This window comes from Calypte anna, unplaced genomic scaffold (assembly GCF_003957555.1).
Source record: "Calypte anna isolate BGI_N300 unplaced genomic scaffold, bCalAnn1_v1.p scaffold_44_arrow_ctg1, whole genome shotgun sequence".
NCBI classification, from domain to species: Eukaryota; Metazoa; Chordata; class Aves; order Apodiformes; family Trochilidae; genus Calypte; species Calypte anna.
In genome coordinates this window covers 67223-90010 of record NW_022045512.1, presented here as the reverse complement: position 1 = coordinate 90010, position 22788 = coordinate 67223, and the positions used below count along the sequence as shown (strand labels likewise).

At 54.1% G+C, this 22788-nt stretch overlaps 1 protein-coding gene across 2 annotated transcripts; it reads left to right on the top strand.

Annotated features, from left to right (window-relative positions):
- NUGGC (nuclear GTPase, germinal center associated) lies at positions 1-19602 on the top strand. Of its 2 annotated transcripts, XM_030468753.1 has the most exons (18): positions 1-52; positions 2361-2521; positions 4033-4147; positions 4728-4950; positions 5310-5513; positions 5789-6016; positions 7211-7386; positions 7542-7560; positions 7818-7898; positions 9115-9220; positions 10387-10520; positions 10910-11074; positions 12175-12332; positions 13402-13525; positions 15990-16098; positions 18021-18157; positions 18678-18768; positions 19108-19602. In XM_030468753.1, exons 2-18 carry the CDS (start codon positions 2494-2496, stop codon positions 19206-19208), a joined length of 2199 nt encoding a protein of 732 aa, XP_030324613.1. In that variant the 5' UTR covers positions 1-52; positions 2361-2493; the 3' UTR covers positions 19209-19602. The 2 variants fall into 2 exon arrangements, with proteins under 2 accessions (XP_030324613.1, XP_030324612.1); XM_030468752.1 differs by lacking the exon at positions 1-52 and having other exon boundaries at positions 2101-2521.
- Positions 19603-22788: the final 3186 nt, after the last annotated feature.

Below are 22788 nucleotides of genomic sequence, written 5' to 3'. Positions count from 1 at the left end.
CCTGCTGTGCCAGAGGGCTCTCCAGAGGTCTCCAGACTCTACAGATCTGAAGGTTGTATAAACTTCTATAATTTACTATTCTTTTGGTAATGAACTTCTTTGCTTCTACCTCCTGCCCGGTTGAGATCTGAATGATCATATTTGGTCTAAACATCACCCTGTCTGATTTCAGGCTGATGAATTCATTCCGGGTGGATGTGTTCTGGGGGGGTTTCTTCCCAAGGATAAAGGTTTCAGTCTCTCAGCACCTCTGCTGCAAACTTGGGTTTTCTTCTGGAGACCTCAGGTTTGATTTAAACCAGGAAACGTTCTGGAAGTCTTGGGAAATGGGATTCTCCTTGTCAGCTCCCAACTCAAATAAATGCTCAGTTGAGGGTTTGTTGGGTGGTGGAGAAAGGTGGGTGATGGTCTGGAAGTTTCTCTATGGTTTTTCCCTGCAGTGAGTCCAAGCTTTAACCTCACACAACCACTGCTAAATCAGGTCCTTGCCCCTCATCTCCTGCCCTTCAGGCATGATGGGGACTCCAGCCCTGCCCTGGGCAGCCTGGGCCAGGCCCTGACAACCCTTTCCAGGCAGAAATTCTTCCCCAGCTCCAACCTAAACCTCCCCTGGCACAACTTGAGGTGTGCCAAAAGTTCCTCTTGTCCCATCCCTTCTTCCTTGGGAGCAGAGCCCGACCCCCCCTGGCTCCAACCTCCTCTCAGGGGCTTGCAGAGAGCCACAAGGTCTCCCCTCAGCCTCCTCTGCTCCAGGATCAGCACCCACAGCTCCCTCAGATGCTCCTCACAACTTCTCCACACCCTTCTCCAGCTTCTCCAGACCCTCCTCTTTACTCTCCAGACCTTCTCCTTGCTCTCCAGACCCTTCCCAGGTCCAGACCCATCTCCAGGTGGGCAAACATCCCTGCCAGGGAAAGCACCACATGCTCCAAAATCCAGCCTGGGATTAGGAGCTAACCCAGCAGTGCCAGGGCCACCCCTGCCCCATGTCCCTCATCCCCACATCCCCAGGGCTTGCTCTGAAACCCCTCCAGGCATGATGGGGACTCCAGCCCTGCCCTGGGCAGCCTGGGCCAGGCCCTGACAACCCTTTCCAGGCAGAAATTCTTCCCCAGCTCCAACCTAAACCTCCCCTGGCACAACTTGAGTTGTGCCAAAAGTTCCTCTTGTCCCATCCCTTCTTCCTTGGGAGCAGAGCCCGACCCCCCCTCCCCATCTCACCTTCCCTGGTGTAGAACCCCCACAAGAATATTCATCTCAAAACATCCTCCCTGACACAATGAACGCCGTGCTGGGGTGGGGGTCTCATCCAGGACCCATGTGGACTCTGTCCTCTCAAGGAGAGACCCTCATTTGGGGAACCCCCCTGATAAACAGAGCCTTATTCTGGCAGGAGGAGCCCCTCCTTCCATGGCCACCCACATAGCTGAGCAGTGTCCTGGCAAGGGGAGCTCTGTTTGGTGGCCACCCCGACAGGCAGGACACTGTCCTTGTTCCATAAGGGACAGGAGAGCTGCACCCTGCAGAGTGACATCCTCTGGGGGTGCCCCGGGGAAAGGCCCTGCAGAGGGTGCATGCACAGAAATAAAGGAGGTGGCTTTGTCACCCCATCTGGAGGGGTCCAAGGGGACACCTGGCTGGGCTAGAGATGCCAAAGCCCCCCCAGAAAGGTGGGGTCAAGCAGCATAAGAGAGGCAGACTGGGAATGCTGGATGTGAGCCCTGCATCCAAGGACCTGAACCAAGGACAAGATCTTTTCTGTACCTTCTTTATCTTTATCTTTATCTTTATCTTTATCTTTATCTTTATCTTTATCTTTATCTTTATCTTTATCTTTATCTCATCTATCTTTATCTTTATCATCTTTATCTTTATCTTTATCATCTTTATCTTTATCTTACCTTCATGTTTATCTTTATCTTTAGGGTTAGGGTTATTAGAGGAATTAGAGGAGGGTTGGGCCCAGCTGCACCCAGGCTCCTCTCTGAAGGAGTTTAGAAAGCAAGGGGGTCCAGTCCAAATCCCCCTGGGCTGACCCCCACTCTGGGGAACCCTCCCTGTGATATTTGGGTTGTCCCCACACTTGGGGAGCTGTGCTCACCTTGTGAAAGGTGAGGGTGCTGCACCCACCTCCTGGGCTGGGACGGCTACAAGGAACTTGTCTTGCTTTAAAAATCAGTTTTATTCCTGTTGCTGAGTCTCCAGCAAATCCCTGGCTTCTCCCACCCCCCCATTGGAGCTGACCCTGGGGACATAAAACTTCATCCTAGCCCTGCTGTGCCCCAGGAAGGGGGTAGTGGTGATATCCTCCTGAAATCAAGGCAAAGAATGTCTTTGTGCTCTTCTTCTTACTCTTTAAGAGAAATCCTGCAGTGGTTTCGTTTCCTGGAATCACAACCATCCTTCCACACCTTCACCACACCTTCCAGGTGTGAAGGGGATAAGGCCACCACCCCGAGGGAGTCATCCTCACTTTGGCATCGGTCCCTCAGGATGCAAAGATCAGGAGCAGAAGAACAAGGTGAGCTCAAGGGGATCCCACACGTGGTTCTGTGTCACTGGGAGGGAATTTCCCTGATGAGAAAGAGACCCAACCAAGTCCAACTCAGCATCTCCTTCCTGGGCAGGGATGAGGGGAGAAGGGGCACCTCCTGGGTTAGGAACTGGCTGGAACGGGCCCAGAGAGTGGTGCTGAACGGGGCTGCATCAAAATGGCGGCTGTGGTGTCCCCCAGGGATCAGTGTTGGGCCCAGTGCTGTTCAATATCTTTAGTGATGATTTAGATGAGGGGATTGAGTCCATCATCAGCAAATTCACAGATGACACCAAGCTGGGGGGAGTGTGGATCAGCTGGAAGGCAGGAGGGCTCTGCAGAGGGACCTGGACAGACTGGAGAGTTGGGATGATCCCAACGGGATGAGGTTCAACATTCCAAGTGCCGGGTCCTGCACTTTGGCCACAACAACCCCATGGGGAGCTCCAGGCTGGGCACAGAGTGGCAGAAAGGGACCTGGGAGTCTGGATTGCCAGGAAGCTGAAGAGGAGCCAGCAGTGTGCCCAGGTGGCCAAGAAGGCCAATGGCATCCTGGGCTGTGTCAGGAACAGCGTGGCCAGCAGGTCCAGGGAAGGGATTCTGCCCCTGTGCTCAGCCCTGGGGAGGCCACAGCTTGAGTCCTGTGTCCAGTTCTGGGCCCCTCAGCCCCTCAGGAAGGAGCTTGAGGTGCTGGAGCAGGTCCAGAGAAGAGCAAGGAGGCTGTGAAGGGATCCAGCAGAATTGCTGTGAGGAAGGGCTGAGGGAGCTGGGGGTGTTGAGGCTGGAGAAGAGGAGGCTCAGGGGAGACCTCATCACTCTCTGCAACTCCCTGAAAGGAGGTTGGAGCCAGGGGGGGGTTGGGCTCTTTTCCCAGGCAACTCTCAGCAAGACAAGAGGGCAGGGTCTCAAGTTGTGCCAGGGGAGGTTTAGGTTGGAGATGAGAAAGAATTTCTTTCTGGAGAGGGTGATCAGGCATTGGAATGGGCTGCCCAGGGAAGGAGTGGATTCTCCGTGTCTGGAGATCTTTCCAAAGAGCCTGGATGTGGCACTGAGTGCCATGGGCTGGGAACCACGGGGGGAGTGGATCAAGGGTTGGACTTGATGAGCTCTGAGCTCCCTTCCAACCCAGCCCATTCTATGATTCCTCCAGCAGCCCAGGCACAGGGCTGGGGGGACATGGAGACCAGGACTGGGGGGATATGGACACAAGGATTGGGGGGGTATGGACACCAGGATTGGGGGGATATGGACACCAAGATTGGGGGGATATGGACACCAGGCTTAGGGGATATGGGCACCAGGGTTAGGGGAATATGGACACCAGGGTTTTGGGGATGTGAACAGCAGGATTGGGAGGATATGGACATGAGGATTGGGGATATGGACATGAGGACTGGGGGAGACAGATACCAGGGAGGTGTCTCCCTAAAAGAGAGCAGCAGGCCCTCTTAGACCCCTAAAAAGAGGGCTCTGACCCTGTGCCTCTGTCCTTCTTCCAGACAAAGAGATGCAAAATGGCCTGAATGAACATCTGGATGAAGCGATGGCGAAGCTCTCAGAATTCCTCTTCACCCATGGCCTGCATGGGAGAAGGGAGGGGATTGAATACCTCAAGTGAGCTGTCAGATGGTTTTTCCCCAAAGGCCATTGTTCACTTCTTCTGTGGAAAGGGGTGGTCCAGAGGTTTTGCCCCACGGGAAGGCTCTGAAGCCATTTCAAGGGAAGTTTAGTCCCTCTATCAGTGGATGCAACCCCTGGAGCATTCCTTGGCAGCCCTCCATCCATTGGAGCTTCACTGAGCATCCCAGTGAAAATGGCTTTTTCCTCTCTGGACCCAAGGAGAGGTTTATTGTCCACATCCAGGCCATGGGTGTGAGTTCTCCTGGCTCTGCAGAGCTCCCTGGATATCCCCTCCCAGGACAGGGAACCGATCCCAGTTCCTGGTGGGATCAGATGTTCATTAGAAGGTGACAATTCATGCAAGACTTGGATGAGGCTGAAGCTGGTGTTGTGCCACTGGGATCCTGTCCTTGGGCTGGGCATGGGGGGATATTCAGGAACCCACAGGTTCAGAGTCTCTGTTGTATGAGACAGAATTTGGTTCTGACTTTCTGTTGTTTAAAAATCATCCTTTCTCTTTCAATTGTCCTTTTTTTTTTTTTCCCCCTCCTTTCTTCTCTACCTCCATCCTCAGAGATCGCCTGGAGAGCTTGAAGCCAGATGTTTGTCTGGAGCCCATCTACATCGGGGTCTTTGGTAGCACGGGGGCAGGGAAAAGCACCTTGCTGAATGCCATCATCCACAAACAGTTCTTCTTGCCCGTGTCCGGGAACGAATCCTGCACCTCCTGCGTGGTGCAGATCAACAAAGGAGTCAGCGGGAAGCACGAGGCAAAAATCCACCTCATCACATATGAGGCATGCAGAATATTCCTATTTTTGGCCCTTGGGGGGAAGGAGGAGACAGAGTCCTAGGGGACTTCTCCAAGGGGAAGTGCATCCTTCTGGAAGGGAGGTGGGGTGGGGCAGGATGCAACCCCCAAACATCCCCCAAGAAGTGCTGGGTGCTGGCACTGCTTCCCTCTGCTCTGGGTGGCTGAGGAGGGAAGAAGCAACACAACAACACCAGGTCTCTTGTCCTGGAGGTTTGAACCCCCTCCTCTGACCCTGTGTCCTGCTTGTCCCAACACCATCTTGCTCGGGCCACGTCCTTCCCTTCCCTTTTCCAGGCCCCCCAAGCCATCACCTTTTTCCTTGCATCTTCTCTGTCTCCACAGGAGTGGAAGGAGGAGCTGAAGGATCTGGTGGCACTTGTGGAGCAGGAGGAAGATGAGGACAGCAACGAGAGGTATGAGGCCATTTTGAAGATCTCCACCATCTACGGGGAAGGCGCCACAACCAAGAGCTATGAAGAGCTGTGTAGGATGAAACCCCCCATCTCTATCTCCTTCCCAGAATATATCAGCCTCAAGGAAAAAAATGTGAGTGGCTCCTGGAGGGGTTTCTCCTCTTTCCCCATTGGCCAACATCTTCTGATCTTTATTTGCTGGGCTTATCATGTTGGGATGGGAGAGGGCTTGTTGGGTTGTCCCACCGGATGTTGGGAAGTTGTTGCTTCGTGCCATTGGTGTCCATGCTAGGGTGTAGGGCTTGGAGTGGTCCCTCATGGTCCCACATGGGATCATCATGGCTGCCTGGTATCTCTGGGGTTCTTTACTGAGGAGAGGAACTTCTTTATTCATCCCCTGCGTCCCAGGAAGAAGAACTTTCCAAAAAAATGTGCCCCTACATCCGGACTCCGAGCATCCATCGTGAGGCAGAAGCAGGAGCCAATGAAGAAAACAGAGCAAAAGTTCTCTGGCCTCTAGTCAGGAATGTGGAAGTCACCATCCCAAGTCTGCAAGAGCTCCCAGAAGGAGTCATCCTGGTGGACATCCCAGGGACAGGGGATTTCAATAAGAAAAGGGACACCATCTGGAAACAGGTGACTGGCAGAGCTCTCCTGGGGAGAGGGTGGGGATGTTTGCTGACTCCTTTTTAGCAGAAGGACCAGATGAGCATTTCACTCTTGCATACCTGAGCTTCTATTATTTGTCTTCCTTCCTTCCCTGCTGCTCTCAGGCTCCCACCAAACACCCTCCTGGGGCAAGCATGGTGTCCTGTCCACCCCAGGCAGCCCCAGGCTGAAGGAATTCATAGAATCATTGAATCCCAGACTGGTTTGGGTGGGAAGAGACCTTACAGCTCATCCAGTTCCAACCCCCTGCCATGGTCAGGGACCCCTCTGCCAGCCCAGGGTGCTCCAAGCCCCATCCAACCTGGGCTGAGACACTGCCAGGGATGGGGCAGCCACAGCTTCCTTGGGCAACCTGTTCCAATCACCCTCAAATTCAAGAATTTCTCCCCCATCTCCAACCTCACTCTCCCCTCTTCCAGTTTTAACCCATTTCCCTTCTCCTCTCCCTACCTCCCCATGTCCAAAGCCCTCCCCCAGCTTTCTTGGAGCCCCTTCAGATATTGGAAGGTTGCTCTGAGCTCACCTGGGAGCCTCCTCTTCTCCAGGCTGAACAACCCCAATCCCTCAGCCTGGCTTCCCAGGGAGGTGCTCAGCCCTCTGAGCATTTGAGTGGCTCTGCTCTGGACACCTCCCAGGAGCTCTGTGTCCTTCTGATGTTGGGGACTCCAGAACTGGACACACAACTCCAGGTGGGGTCTCAGCAGAGCAGAGCAGAGGGGGAGAATCCCCTCCCTCGACCCCTCTCTGTGCTTCTTTTGCTGCAGCCCAGGACATGGTTGGGTTCTGGGCTCCAAGCACACCCTGAGGGCTCATGTTGAGCTTCTGCTCCACCACCCCCACCCCCAAGTCCTTCTCCTCAGGGCTGCCCTCAATCCTTTCTTCTCCCAACCTCTATTTCTCCATGGGATTGCCTCCACCCAGCTGCAGAACCTTGCCCTTGGCCGTGTTGAGCTTCCTGCAGTTTGCAGGATTCCACTTCTCCAGCCTGGCCAGGTCAATTCCTTGAGGGGAAGGTTGAGGTCTCTGCTTGGAAATACACTCTGCAGAGATTTCACCTCCTTCTTTCTCCAGCTAGACTTGCTGGGAATTAATTAAGTGTGCTCAGCACCTCTGGCATTCAGTCTTTGCTGGTGGTTTGTGTCTTCTTCTCCCTCTTTGCAGAACATCAACAAATGCTCTGTCATTTGGGTGGTCAGTGCCATGGAACGGATTCTGGGAGACCGAACCCACGAGATGGTGCTGAGAGAAGGCATGAAGGCCTTCCAGTGTGGGATGTGCAAGGACATCTCCTTGGTGGTCACGAAGGCTGATGACATGGATATAAATGAATACAAGAGGTAAGGGAACGAGCTGGGAAGTCCAGGGCTGCAGTGGAGCAGGGTGCTGGGTAGGTGTTGGCATGGTCCTCCTCCCCTTCTCATCACGTGCTGTCAGCTGCAAAAATAGTCCTGATGTGTAATTTCTTTTTGTTTCTTTGTTTTTATCCTTCCAGGGAAACCAACAAGAATCAGGTGAGTATTTTTCAGACTTGGGGTTCTTCAGCCCTTTCAGGTCAGGTCAGAAAACTGGAGAATTCTTTCCACGTGCTGTAGTGGGACTGGGGCAGAACTGGTCAGCATAAGGCAGAAACCAGAAAGTCTGTGCAGTTCTTGGCCCTGTAGGAGGGAGAAACCAGACAGGATGTTTGTTTGGGTCTCAAGATTTTGGGCTCTCCTTAGTGTTGCCAGGGAGTCTCACTCCTCATTCCTGCTGGTTTTCCCCACTGCAGATCAATAAACACGATGCCATCCTGGAAAGAAACCAAACTGTGAAGCAGAAGAAGACAGCGATTCTGAAGAAGACCCTGGGGGTAAAGTAGCTTGGAGAACCTGGGCAGGGTTTGGCTGTGTCATGAACCTGTGGGCAGTGGCACCTGTGTGTCACGATAGTCACCAGCTCCCTGGAGAACCTTGGAGCCCCAGTGGACAGGGAATTCTCCATGGGTCAACAGTGTGGCCAAGAGGGGATCCTGGGGGGCATCAGGAAAAGTGTGTCCAGCAGATCTGGGGAGGTTCTCCTGCCCCTCTGCTCTGCCCTGGGGAGACCACACCTGGAATCCTGGCTCCAGTTTGGGGCTCCCCAGTTGAGGAGAGACTGGGATCTACTGGAGAGAGGCCAAGGGAGAGCCCTGAGGGTGCTGAAGGGACTTGAGCATCTCTGCTGGGAAGGAAGAGTGAGAGCCCTGGGGGTGTTGAGGCTGGAGAAGAGAAGGCTGAGAGGGGATCTGATCACTGTCTCTAAATATCTGAGGGGTGGGTGTCAGGAGGAAGGGGCCAATCTCTTGTTGGGGTGCCCAGGAACAGGACAAGGAATAATGGGTTGGAGCTGGAACATGGGAAGTTCCAGCTCAAGCTGAGGAGAAACTTGTGGAGTGTGAGGGTGAGGGAGCCCTGGCCCAGGCTGCCCAGAGAGGTTCTGGAGTCTCCTTCTCTGGAGCCTTTCCAACCCCCCTGGATGTGTTCTGTGTGTCCTGCCCTGGGGGATCCTGCTGGGGCAGGGGGTTGGACTGGAGCAGCTCCAGAGCTCCCTTCCAACCCCTGACACTCTGTGCCTCTGTTCCTGGCAGAGTACATTGGTATCAAATCTCAGTGAGCTCTGGTCATGATGCTCTCTGAACCCTCCCTTAACTCCAAGTTGGGGTCCATCTGATCTTGGTCACCTCCAGTTTAAATCTCCATTGCCTACACAACGGATGTGGTGGTGGGGGGGGGGGGGCTGGCCACACCTGGTTCTGGTTTTAGATTTGCTTACCAACCAGGAAGAAGCCAAACCCATCACCCTGCTGCAGGTTCGAATTGAAGAGGTTTTTTTTTTTGTGGGAAGCAGCCAACTCTTGCCCCAGCTCCAGCTTTGCTGGGTGTCCCATGGCTGCAACTTGGGGTTGGGCAGAAGTAGGAAGGGAGGACACCAAAGTAGCATAGGAGAGAAGAGCTGGAGGAGGAGGGTGGAGCTGAGGGGTCTGAAACATGGATTTGGGGACAAAAAAACCCCACGAAGGAGGTCAGTTGATATCTCTGCTTTTTCAGAGAAATCTTCCAAGTGACTCTGAAGTTCTGCAGAAGAATGATCTCGTCTACACTGTCAGTGCCCGGGAGTACTGGGAGGGGAACATGCTCAGCAGAGAAGAGACAGGTGACATGGGGGACATGAGGGGTTCCTCTCCATGTGAAGCACCCAGGGACATTTTGCATGCTTGCTGGGCCAAGCTAAACCTGAGGGAGGGTGGGAATAGCACCTGGGTTTTGGAGATGTCCCTGGGCATTCCTTCCCCTTCCCCCTCCTCCTCCTCCCCTTCTCCCTCCCCTTCCCCTTCCCCTTCCTTTCCTTTCCCCTTCTCTTTCTCTTTCTCCCTTCCTTCTCCTTCTCCTTCTCCTTCTCCTTCTCCTTCTCCTTCTCCTTCTCCTTCTCCTTCTCCTTCTCCTTCTCCTTCTCCTTCTCCTTCTCCTTCTCCTTCTCCTTCTCCTTCTCCTTCTCCTTCTCCTTCTCCTTCTCCTTCTCCTTCTCCTTTTTCTCCTTCTCCTTCTCCTTGCCCTCCTCCTCCTCCTCCTCCTCCTCCTTCCCCTTCCCCTTCCCCTTGTCCTTGTCCTTGCCCTCCTGCTCCTCCTGCTCCTCCTGCTCCTGCTCCTCCTGCTCCTGCTCCTGCTCCTCCTCCTCCTTCTCCGCTCCTCCTCCTCCTCCTCCTCCTCCTCCGCCTCCTCCGCCTCCTCATCCTCCGCCTCCTCCTCCTCGGTCTCGTCCTCCTCCGCCTCTCTCTCCTCCTTCTCCTCCACCTTCTCCTCCTCCTCCTCCATCCACCTTCAGGAGATGATTTAGATGGTTAAGGTGGTGTAGAACTGATGGTTGGACTCAAATGATATTGAAGGTTTTTGAGGCTGAACCCCCAGAACTCTTGGGTTGGCACCTAAACATTTTGCCAAGTGTCACATCAAGTCCACGTGAAGCTTCTTTGATGTTGCCTCTGCTAAACCTGCACTGGAACTCCATGATTTGGAACTAGATGGTCTTTAAAGGTCCCTTCCAACCCATTCTATGGTTCTAAAACCCTTCTTCACAGCATGGATTTTTGCCCTGTTCTCTTGTCTAGAGACAACTTGGTTGTGGACCCAACCCAAGCCCTGGTATCTCCCCCATCCTCACCTTGGAGGCCTTCCCAGAGTTTGTGGCTGGACAACCAGGATCTCCTGGGAGCCTTCTCAGGCCACTCTTTGTGAAGCACTCCTAGCCCCGATGTTCTGCAGGGGGAAGGAGTTTCCCTGGGCTCTCACACTGCTGACTCCATCTTCCTTGCCCCGTTTCAGAGATCCCAAAGCTGCGGGAATACATCCAGGACTTTTCCAGAGCTCAGAGGCGGAACAAACTGATGGATCATGTGAAAGAGGCTTTGGGCACTTTCTCATTCATTCAGAGTCTCAAGTCCAACCAAGACCCACAGGTTTGGCCAGGACAGCTTCAGACAACACCACTGCTTTTCATTTGCTGGGCAGGTGGTGATGGCTCCAGCTGGGATCTTCTCCTTGGAGCAGGCAACTTGGGTGGTGTCTTTCCAGCAAAACACCTACACGAGGAATTGCTGCCCAAAAGTCCTGCCCTGGGCTCAGCCTGACAGCATCTCCTACAGCTTCATCTGCCAGAAACCCCCCTCCCCAGGCTGTTCTGGTGGCACAGGGGAATCAGTTTCATCCAGGAATGTTCCTGGACTGGGGGAAGCGGTGGGGGAAGAGGGGAACAACTGGTTGTACTGGTTGCAGGGGTGATGTTTATGCTGCATGCTACACGAGGGGTTCACTGATGACCCCTCCACTTCTTGTCTGTTCATTTCAGAGCCAGGAAGAGAAGGAAGATGAGTTGAAAGCCCTGATTCAGCAGAAGATCAATGAACTGGACAACAGCATCCAGACATGTTTTGTACCTATTGAGCAGCATCTCCAGGAAGGTGTAGACCAAGCAAAGAGGTTGTGTAACAAAAACACCGATAAGATCTTCAAAGTGAGTAGAAAGGAGCTGATGTGGAAGCCTGGAATAATGTCTTCTGGAAAAGACCCTTGGAGGTCTGGGGTGATGGCTAACACCCATGCAAGGTCCTGACTCTACCAGGGTGGGAAACTCTGCTGGCCTGGGTGGCCCTGGTGCCCTAAAACCATTCACTTGAGCAGGATGTCTCCCATCCTGGCTGGGAGGAGAAAGAACAGACAAAGGAGATGGGGCACATCAATACACAAGTCCTCCAGGGACCTGGGACAAGTGTCTAAGGTCTGTCCCAGACCCAGGCAGGGGGACAGGGGGGACTACAAAGCTCCAGATACTCCACATGCCCATTCAGATGCTTCCCAAGGCTCCCGGGGCCATCGCTCAATGGGTTCATCTCTGGGGTCCCCATCAGCAGAAGGACCCGGAGCTGCTGGAGCCAGTGCAGAGGAGGCCCTGGAGCTGCTGGGAGGGCTGGAGCAGCTCTGCTCTGGAGCCAGGCTGAGAGAGTTGGGGGTGTTGAGGCTGGAGAAGAGAAGGCTGCACCGGGGAGACCTTAGAGCACCTTCCAGTGCCTGAAGGGGCTCCAGGAAAGCTGGGGAGGGACTTGGGACAAGGGCCTGGAGGGATGGGAGCCTGCGAGGGGGAAGGGTTTGGAGCTGGGAGAGGGGAGATGGAGAGGAGATCTTGGGCAGGGAGGGAGGGAGGGAGAAATGGTTTGGTTGGACTTGGTGATCTCCAAGGTCCTTTCCAGCCATGAGCATTCTGTGATTCTCAGGTGTGGGACATGGGTTAGTGGTGGCCTGGAATAAGGTGATGTCCTGGCTGGGCTGGAGTGGGCTAGGAGAAGGGGGAAGGGTTTGGAGCTGGGAGAGGGGAGCTGGGGATGAGATGTGAGGGAGGAATTGCTTGGGGTGAGGGTGCTGAGCCCCTGGTTGCCCAGGTTGCCCAAGGAAGCTGTGGCTGCCCCATCCCTGGCAGTGTCTCAGCCCAGGTTGGATGGGGCTTGGAGCACCCTGGGCTGGGGGAAGGGTCCCTGAGCACGTTTGCTGTGTAGCACAGATCATGGGGAAACATCAGTGCTGTCCATGCCTCACTCCTCTGTGTTTCCCACCCTGCAGCTAAGCCGTGGGGGTCAGGGCTTCCACAAGACCATCAGAGCTCTCTGTCTGAAGCATGGGAGTTTTTCCTCCCGCACCTTCGGCCGGATAGACATGAACATGTGCCTGGCTCAGCCCATCTATGACAAAATTGACATGAGTTTTGGCAACATGTTCAGGTGAGAGATCACTCCCCAGTTAATTACTCCCCCCAGTCAAGTTTTCCTTAATGATCCCAGTTTTACTACACATGTTTCCCAAACCTGGTATATCCAAAACCTTCACTCGTGCTGCCTGTGCCTTCTGCAGTGTGGCTGATGTGGGTACCTGGGCACTGCCTCCTGCCAAGACTCTGTTCTACCAGTGGTCCCCCAGACTCCCTTGAGGTTCTCAGTGAAGTCTGACTATGCCCTGGCACAACTTGAGGCCAAAAGTTCCTCTTGTCCCATCCCTCTGCCACCACATGGGTGCTCACCCCCAAAAAACCACTCCTGGGGGAGTGGGACCAGAGACCCAAAGAGCATCCCCTGCCCCTGGTCTCACTGTCTCGCCCCCAGGGCAGAGGCATCACCCAAGGAGCCCAGGATGGGTCCTACAGAACTTGGAGTAAAGAAATGTGGTTGGAAAAGACCTTGAAGGTGATGGAGTCCAACCCTTCCCCAGCACCCCTGCCCCATGTCCCTCATCCCCACATCCCCAGGGGTTGCTCTGAAACCCCTCCAGGCATGATGGGGACTCCAGCCCTGCCCTGGGCAGCCTGGGCCAGGCCCTGACAACCCTTTCCAGGCAGAAATTCTTCCCCAGCTCCAACCTAAACCTCCCCTGGCACAACTTGAGGTGTGCCAAAAGTTCCTCTTGTCCCATCCCTTCTTCCTTGGGAGCAGAGCCCGACCCCCCCTGGCTCCAACCTCCTCTCAGGGGCTTGCAGAGAGCCACAAGGTCTCCCCTCAGCCTCCTCTGCTCCAGGATCAGCACCCACAGCTCCCTCAGATGCTCCTCACAACTTCTCCAGACCCTTCTCCATCTTCTCCAGCCCTTCCTCCTTACTCTCCAGACCTTCCCCATGTCCTCCAGACCTTTCCCCAGCACTGTTGCCCTTCTCTGGACATGCTCCAGCACCTATTCTACTCCTTGCTTTGTCCCAGCCTGCTTTCTGGTGGCTTGGAAGCCCTTTGGCTTCCTGCTCCATCAGGGTGGGGGGGACAGTGACCTTCTTCCCTGGCCTTGATGAATTGACTTCCCCACCAGGCTCCAGATGGGCACCCGCACCACACTGAAATCCTGCCTTGATGTGGTTAAAGAGGGCATCAAGAACGAACTGGAGGAGGCCATGGGGGATTACCCAGTGACTCTCAGGTTCCTTCAGCAGGAGGTGAGGTCACCTTGTGAGGGCAGAGCTTGGACATGAGGGGCCGTGGGAGGAAGAATGAGCACCAGGATAGTGGGCAGGGGGAAACTTCAGAGGTTTTTTTACCTTTCTTTACTATTGAGGGGATTAGCAAAAGTAAGTGGTAACAGATAAATATGCCTAAAAATTTATCAAATATAATGATGATCATATATATATATATATATAATCTGAAGTATCATGCTGCTTTAATGTTTATAAATAAGTGAACATATGCTGGAAATAACAGATATATCTATGTTAGAAATATGGTGATTGAACTTCAGTAGAGTGCAGCAGGTCAAATTGACAGCAAACATATCTTCATTGATGAGTTAGAGGAGGGGATTGAGTCCATCATCAGCAAACTCACAGATGACACCAAGCTGGGGGGAGTGTGGATCAGCTGGAAGGCAGGAGGGCTCTGCAGAGGGACCTGGACAGACTGGAGAGTTGGGATGATCCCAAGGGGATGAGGTTCAACATTCCAAGTGCCGGGTCCTGCACTTTGGCCACAACAACCCCATGGGGAGCTCCAGGCTGGGCACAGAGTGGCAGAAAGGGAGCTGGGAGTCTGGATTGCCAGGAAGCTGAAGAGGAGCCAGCAGTGTGCCCAGGTGGCCAAGAAGGCCAATGGCATCCTGGGCTGTGTCAGGAACAGCGTGGCCAGCAGGTCCAGGGAAGGGATTCTGCCCCTGTGCTCAGCCCTGGGGAGGCCACAGCTTGAGTCCTGTGTCCAGTTCTGGGCCCCTCAGCTCAGGAAGGAGATTGAGGTGCTGGAGCAGGTCCAGAGAAGAGCAAGGAGGCTGTGAAGGGATCCAGCAGAATTGCTGTGAGGAAGGGCTGAGGGAGCTGGGGGTGTTGAGGCTGGAGAAGAGGAGGCTCAGGGGAGACCTCATCACTCTCTCCAACTCCCTGAAAGGAGGTTGGAGCCAGGGGGGGGTTGGGCTCTTTTCCCAGGCAACTCTCAGCAAGACAAGAGGGCAGGGTCTCAAGTTGTGCCAGGGGAGGTTTAGGTTGGAGATGAGAAAGAATTTCTTTCTGGAGAGGGTGATCAGGCATTGGAATGGGCTGCCCAGGGAAGGAGTGGATTCTCCGTGTCTGGAGATCTTTCCAAAGAGCCTGGATGTGGCACTGAGTGCCATGGGCTGGGAACCACGGGGGGAGTGGATCAAGGGTTGGACTTGATGAGCTCTGAGCTCCCTTCCAACCCAGCCCATTCTAGGATTCTATGATTCTATGAATTTAGAGTAGATTATTTTGTAATCAAAAAGAGAGGACTTATTTCCTAATCTATGCCACGTCCATACTGTACCTGTCTTTTCCAGTTAGGAGAATGTGGGAATGGCTGTGAGTGCAGCACACTCTCATTATTATTTGTGTAGAAATAGCATTTCCAGCAAGCTGAGCAAAACATTCAGCAGCAGCAGCAGCAATGTGTGGGAAAATATTTTAGGGACAAGAGTTCATTTGCAACCTTTAAAGTCCAAAAACCCACCTTGGAGGACCCGTTGAGAACACGAGCTCTGTTTCAAGGTCCTGTAGAGATGCGAAAGGCAGAGAGGAGACCATTCCATTCCATTCCATTCCATTCCATTCCACCTTGGCTTCAGTGAGTGTGGAGCCCATGCCCCTCTTCTGGTATCCAGGCACAGAACTTCCCAGTTGGATGGGATGTCCTCTCCCATTGGGAAAGGAGGGTACAGAATACCTTCAGCTGGAGGGCACATCTTCCACATGAAGTCAGAGCATGATGGGTGAAGCCCCAAAAGGCCTACAGAACTGGTTAGAGACAGAATTTTAAGCCTTTAAACAGCAAAGGTATTTATTTTTGGATCCGGGGAACTCCCATCTTGTGTTGGACGAAGAGTTCCCCCCGGCAGGGGAAAGGGTGAGGTTATTTACACAGTTAAAAGGGGAGGTTACATCATCCCTACATCCATAGTCATAGGATTGCAACATGTAATTATAATATTCATAACAGGTGGAGTTTGGGCAGAGTTGCCTTTTGGGGCTATGTCTCGGGGTCTCTGGGGGTCTTCAGATGAAGCAACGAAGTCTTCCTCAGGGTTGGACTTTTTACCTTTCTTGATTCTTGCTGACTCTGCTCTGGTGTTGCAAGATCATTCTGGAGTTAGGACATGACTCTGTCCTCTTCTCTGCTCCTTTGTGTGTTTCCAGTCTTTTGGTGCCTTGGCAATGTTTTGTTTTAAGGAAAGAGTCTTACACCCTGTGGCCTTGCTTTGTTTCCTTACAGGAGTTAATCCTCTCAGGGTCTTCCTCTGTTTCATGGGGAGGTGATGCCCACCACCAGCAGCAGCCACCTGCTGATTGCCACTCCTGAAGAGGACCAAGAGGTGGTCCCAGTGAGATTATTAAGAGAAGGCTGATTAGGGCAGATCATTTTTTTACGTGGTGGGTGGTCAAGCATCTGAAGTTCTTCTTGCAGGTTGACTTCATCTTCAGGAAGACTGAAAAAGTCATCCTCCAGGAGAAAGGCAACATCTACCAATCCCTTACCATCTCCATTCAAAATGACATGCTGCCACACTATGAAGGTAGGACCTGTCACCTCCTCTTGTCCTCAGCACTTCTTTGGTTTTGGCCACAAGAGGGGCTCAGAAGAAGGGTTCAGGCTTATGCTCTGCCTCTTGAAAGGCTGAGGAAGAAATCCCCAGGGCAAAGGGATGACTTGCTCATCCTCCTGAAAAAGCTGTCAGCCCCCAGCTTGGACAGGAGCACCCTGTGCTGGGTTAGGAACTGGCTGGAGGGCCGGGCCCAGAGAGTGGTGCTGAACGGGGCTGCATCAAAATGGCGGCTGTGGTGTCCCCCAGGGATCAGTGTTGGGCCCAGTGCTGTTCAATATCTTTATCGACGACTTAGACGAAGGGGTTGAGTCCATCATCAGCAAATTCCCAGATGACACCAAGCTGGGGGAGTGTGGATCAGCTGGAAGGCAGGAGGGCTCTGCAGAGGGACCTGGACAGACTGGAGAGTTGGGATGATCCCAAGGGGATGAGGTTCAACATTCCAAGTGCCGGGTCCTGCACTTTGGCCACAACAACCCCATGGGGAGCTCCAGGCTGGGCACAGAGTGGCAGAAAGGGACCTGGGAGTCTGGATTGCCAGGAAGCTGAAGAGGAGCCAGCAGTGTGCCCAGGTGGCCAAGAAGGCCAATGGCATCCTGGGCTGTGTCAGGAACAGCGTGGCCAGCAGGTCCAGGGAAGGGATTCTGCCCCTGTGCTCAGCCCTGGGGAGGCCACAGCTTGAGTCCTGTGTCCAGTTCTGGGCCCCTCAGCCCCTCAGGAAGGAGCTTGAGGTGCTGGAGCAGGTCCAGAGAAGAGCAAGGAGGCTGTGAAGGGATCCAGCAGAATTGCTGTGAGGAAGGGCTGAGGGAGCTGGGGGTGTTGAGGCTGGAGAAGAGGAGGCTCAGGGGAGACCTCATCACTCTCTGCAACTCCCTGAAAGGAGGTTGGAGCCAGGGGGGGGTTGGTCTCTTTTCCCAGGCAACTCTCAGCAAGACAAGAGGGCAGGGTCTCAAGTTGTGCCAGGGGAGGTTTAGGTTGGAGATGAGAAAGAATTTCTTTCTGGAGAGGGTGATCAGGCATTGGAATGGGCTGCCCAGGGAAGTAGTGGATTCTCCGTGTCTGGAGATCTTTCCAAAGAGCCTGGATGTGGCACTGAGTGCCATGGGCTGGGAACCACGGGGGGAGTGGATCAAGGGTTGGACTTGATGAGCTCTGAGGTCCCTTCCAACCAATTCTATGATTCTGTGATTCTAACTCTTGGCCAACAACTTGAGGCCTTCTGCAGCTTGGTGTAGTGGGAGGTGTCCCTGCCCATGACAAAAGATCTTGATGATCTTTAAGGTCCCTTCCAACCCAAACCATTTGATGATTCTAAGGACTCAGAGAGATTTCTGAAGGCCAAAGGAGATCATGGCTCAAATCCTGATGATCAGCTGCCTGCTTTGTTTTCATTCCCTAATTCTTTTAAATGGTGGAATTATCTTTTGGAATGAATTTGTAGCTCTTGGTCTGTCTTTGAAGCCCATCCTTCCTGCCTCTAACATCTGAAAGGCTGAGTTCAGCAACTGGGTTCAACTTTCCTCTCCCATCTGTAGGTGACACATTCCAAAAATGAATAAGTGAAAAGCCCAGAATGCAGAAGTCACTGGGGTTTGCTTTAGGAGGAAAACATCCTCATGACTCCGTTAGCTCCACGTCCAATGGCCAGCTGGGCCAGTTAGCCAGGCCTGAGCAGGGAAGTGTCCTGGAGATGGGTCACCTCCCATCCAGCAGGGATTTTCCTTTCCCAAACCCCACCCCTGGCCCTCCTCCCCACGAGCATCTTGGGTCTGAGTGTCACAGTCGTAGAATCAGAGAATAATTGGGGTTGGAAGGGACTTCTAAAGGTCACCTAGGCCAACCCCCCCCTGCAGTAAGGACATCCTCAACTAAAGCTACCACTTGACCAACAGATGCTGCCAGCCAAAGAGGAGAAGGTACCTTTGCCAGGATGAAAGACACCCTGAGCCAGGGGGTCATGAGAGAGAAGGAGAACAGAATGTTTGAAAAAGCACAGGAGAGCATGAAAAGCCACTTCCAGACACTGAAGGTAAGATGGGCTCCTTCTTCTTTCCTCGGGGACCTCTCTGCAGCCCTGGGTGGTGCCTGGGGGTAGAGGAGGAACATCTCAAAAAAGGATCTGGTGAGCAGGGGTGTGGGAAGGTGAAGGCATCTCCTTGGGAGGCATTGGCATCAAAGGGTCCTGACGTCCACTGGGAGGTCATTGCTGGCAGGAGCCATCCCTGCTGGGGCCCAGAAGCATCATTAATGTCATTAATCCCTCGGGGCTGCTCTCCAGGGCTGCCCCAACACAGCTCAAGGCACTGCTGTGGCTCCGAGCCCCGTCCTTGAGGCTCTGCCCACAAAGCTCTGACTTGGCCCAGAGTTGTCCCCCATAACTGGCAGCTGCCTCACTCCCCAGACTCATCTTCATTCGGGCTTTGGAGTAGCTCCCAGCTGCTGCCTCTGCACCAGAGTGCTCCTCAGGCAGGAGCAGGAGGGGGTCTGGAGGGATGAGGGGCTCCCAGCCCTTTCCCTTGCTCACCTGCTCCTCCATCTCATGGCTGCAGCTGGAGATCATCCAGAAGATGAGGAAGGATTTTTCTGACCTGCTCGACCTCGCCTTTTGCCCACGGGTCCAGCTCCAGGGAACGCTACCAGGTATGGTCTGGGTGCAGCAGCTTTGGGGGGGGGATGTTCTGGGCAGCACCTGCAGCCCCAGGACCTGCACCCCTATTTTGGAGGTGGGGAAGGGCAAGAGGACATCAGGACTTTCCAGCTGGGACACTGCCCAGGAGCTGCTCATTCCCCTCTAAGTCACCTTCCTCTTGCTGGGCTCCAATTCCCAAACCTGAAACACCAAAGAACGAAACTCCAGAGGAGAAAGGAACTTTGGGAAGGGTGGGAGATGATTTGGGGAGGAAGGGAAGGGGGCAGATGGGGCAGGAACCAGCAGCAGATGTCCAGCTCTCCTCAATGGATTCTTCTTCTTTTTTACAGACTTCAGCAGCCAGTTCTTCTCCATCCGCACCATTCACCAGAACCTGCAGCGAACTGGAGAGGCTCAACAGTCCCGTGGGGGTTATCTCAGACAATTTTAGCTTTATTATTCATGTCTGTGGCTCACTCTGTGCCCTCTGCAGGTACAGAAGCAATTGCTTCAAGTGGATTTTCTTTTTCCTTCCCTAAGCCCCAAGCCCTGGTGGGTCTCACACCCTTCAGCAGTGATCCAAGGGTGCTTGTATCTTCTCCCCACGGGCATCACCCTGCACCATGGGGTTAATGCTTTTGCAGGAGTGGGGTCAGAGGCCATTGCCATGGCCAGGTTGTTGAGGTCCACTCAACCATCACTCCTCTGGGCTCCTTCATGCTTGGAGAGACAGGATTGTCACCCCATAACCAACCACGTGAACGCGCCAAGCTTATCCCCATGTGATCTGCCCCACTTTTATCTCTTTGGATGTTTTGAAATTTGCTAATAAAAAAAAAAAAACAACCCCAGAAGTTCAGGAGAAACTCGCTTTGGACTTTGTGTGTCCTCCTGAGAAAATCCCCCTTGGGTAAAAGTGTCCCCAGAGAGCTGCTGGGGAAGTGCTTCCCACTGCAAAACAGTCCTGGGGAAAGGGGTGGAATGATTCCAGAGGGAAGAACATCTGGGATTTTTGAAGGAGGAATGGGATCAACAGACAACTGACCTGAGAGTGGAGATGGAGCAGCAAGGACAACACTTTCATGGGGATGGAAAAGCTCACAAGAGATGAAGAATTATCTGAGGGGAGAACCGAGGAGTTCAGTAGGGAGGAATCATGGAATCATCAACTGCTTTGGGTGGGAAGGGACCCTAAAGGTCACCTAATCCCAACCCTGCCATGGTCAGGGACCCTTCCCCCAGCCCAGGGTGCTCCAAGCCCCATCCAACCTGGGCTGAGACACTGCCAGGGATGGGGCAGCCACAGCTTCCTTGGGCAACCTGGGCAACCAGGGGCTCAGCACCCTCACCCCAAGCAATTCCTCCCTCACATCTCATCCCCAGCTCCCCTCTCCCAGCTCCAAACCCTTCCCCCTTCTCCTAGCCCACTCCAGCCCAGCCAGGACATCACCTTATTCCAGGCCACCACTAACCCATGTCCCACACCTGAGAATCACAGAATGCTCATGGCTGGAAAGGACCTTGGAGATCACCAAGTCCAACCAAACCATTTCTCCCTCCCTCTCTCCCTCCCTGCCCAAGATCTCCTCTCCATCTCCCCTCTCCCAGCTGCAAACCCTTCCCCCTCGCAGGCTCCCATCCCTCCAGGCCCTTGTCCCAAGTCCCTCCCCAGCTTTCCTGGAGCCCCTTCAGGCACTGGAAGGTGCTCTAAGGTCTCCCCGGTGCAGCCTTCTCTTCTCCAGCCTCAACACCCCCAACTCTCTCAGCCTGGCTCCAGAGCAGAGCTGCTCCAGCCCTCCCAGCAGCTCCAGGGCCTCCTCTGCACTGGCTCCAACAGCTCCGGGTCCTTCTGCTGATGGGGACCCCAGAGATGGACACGTGTGGGGTTGGGTGACCAACACGGGGATGGCTGGGGTGATGCTGAGCTTCTCCTCCCCCCACACCCCAAAGTCCTTCTCCTCAGGGCTGCTCTCCAGCCATTCCCCACCCAACCCTTGTTTGTTTGGGATTTCCCTGCCCCATGAGTCCTCATGGCAGCACCCATGGTCCTGACTTGGGGAAACCCATCTGGGTCAAGCCCAGGACAGGCAGAGCTGGGCCAGCACCCACTGGGTGTTGCTGAACTGATCTTTGCAGTGTTTTCTCCTGGTGGGACGTGGCGTGGGGGTGGGCTGGGTGCCCCAGGCTGTCCCTAACCCCCTGCTCTGTCCCCAGCAGGTGCTGGGAGGAGGATGAAGGGTGCAGGGCGCTGTGGCAGGTTGGGCTCCTTGGCAGCACTCAAGTACGCCGTGGTGGGACTCTACCTCCTCGTCTTCCTCATCCTCGTGGGAGTCTTCATCCTGGCAGGTAAGGGCTGAGCTGGAGTCCTCACCTGTGCAGGAGGCTCAGAGGCCCAGGAGGGTTGGATCCGTGTTTCTGTTGGGAGGGATTTTGAGCGATGGCCCCAGGAGCCTTGGGAAGCAGCTGAAGGGGGCTGTGGGGGATCTGCTGCTGGGACAAGAGCTTTGCAGCCCCCTCGGTGTCCTTGGCTGACACCACCCCAGGCTGTGCAATGGGTTCTGTTCTCCAGGGCCAACGCTGCCCCACCACCATGGGGCTGTATGGGGTCACCCAGGACCTTTTCCCAGTTCCCAGGGATGGGAACATCCACGGGACACACACCCAGGCTGAAAGGACAGGTTCAGACAAGGTCTGCTCAAAGCAAGGTGTTTACTGAGATGTTGGCTTGGACAGGAGACACTCGGGGTATGGGGATATGGTCCCTCCAGAGGTGTTTGTTTCTAGGGGAAATTTCCAGAAGAAGCCTTTCCAGCATGGAGCTGAGAGCACGTGCTGGGCCTCGGGACCATGCAGGACCATGAGTTTTGGTTTCTGTGGCAAATGCAGATAGCCTGGCAGAGACCCCACAAGGACCCTAAAGAAGGCTACAGAGTGGTGGTGGTCAGAACATACGTGGTTTGGTCATAAGAGGAAGAAGTTGGGTTCCTCAGCCAATGCCAGGGCCTACAGATCCCATCTGAGAACACATCACATTTCCACTGGGATAGAAATGGAGACCCTCAGGGAGCCACTTGGGAGTTGATCCTCCTTGGAGCAGTGGGGTCTCCACTTGAGGACTCTCCCTTTGGGTTGGGATGTTGGCCAAGGAAGCTCCTCTCCCAAGGAAGCTCTTCATCCAAGGGAATTCCTCACCCAAGGAAGCTCCTAATCCAAGGAAGCTCCTCATCCAAGGAAGCTCCTCATCCAAGGGAATTCCTCACCCAAGGGAATTCCTCACCCAAGGGAGCTCCTCATCCAAGGAAGCTCCTAATCCAAGGAAGCTCCTCATCCAAGGGAATTCCTCTCCCAAGGAAGCTCTTCATCCAAGGGAATTCCTCACCCAAGGAAGCTCCTAATCCAAGGAAGCTCCTCATCCAAGGGAATTCCTCACCCAAGGAAACCCCTCTCCCAAGGGAATTCCTCTCCCAAGGAGGTTCCTGCAGAAAGGGTCCCTCCCTTCGTTAGGTAACTAATTGCTCCCTTTGAGTCACAACCCTGTAGGAACTTGCAGCTGGCTGTGTTGTGTTAACTCCTGGACCCGTGGCTGTTATTGGCTGACAAGAGTCTCAAACCCATTTCACTTTAGGGTAAAACTTCAGGTTTTTAATACCCAACCCGTGTGTTCCCACCCCATTTCTGGTCGGCCTGGCTTGGGTTTGTGGGGTTCCAAGCCACCATCCTGAGAACTGGGGCTGATTTCTCCTCCACCCCCCATCTCCACGCTGCCCCCATCAGTAAAAACACTTTTTCCAGGTAGGTGTTTCAGGAACATCCCTGTGGGATCCAGCTTCTCCCGGATGGGAGCAGAAGTTGGAGAAGGCTGGATACATCTTCTCAAAGTCTTTCCGGGTGCAGCTGTGAGCCTGCAAGAGAGAAAACATCCAGGAAGGGCTGCCCAGCCTTGGCCCCCCCATCTCCAGATGCTGTTGGAAGCCCCCTACAGGAGTGGTGGGACCTCCATCCCTTTATCCCCATGCTCAGGGAATCTGCCA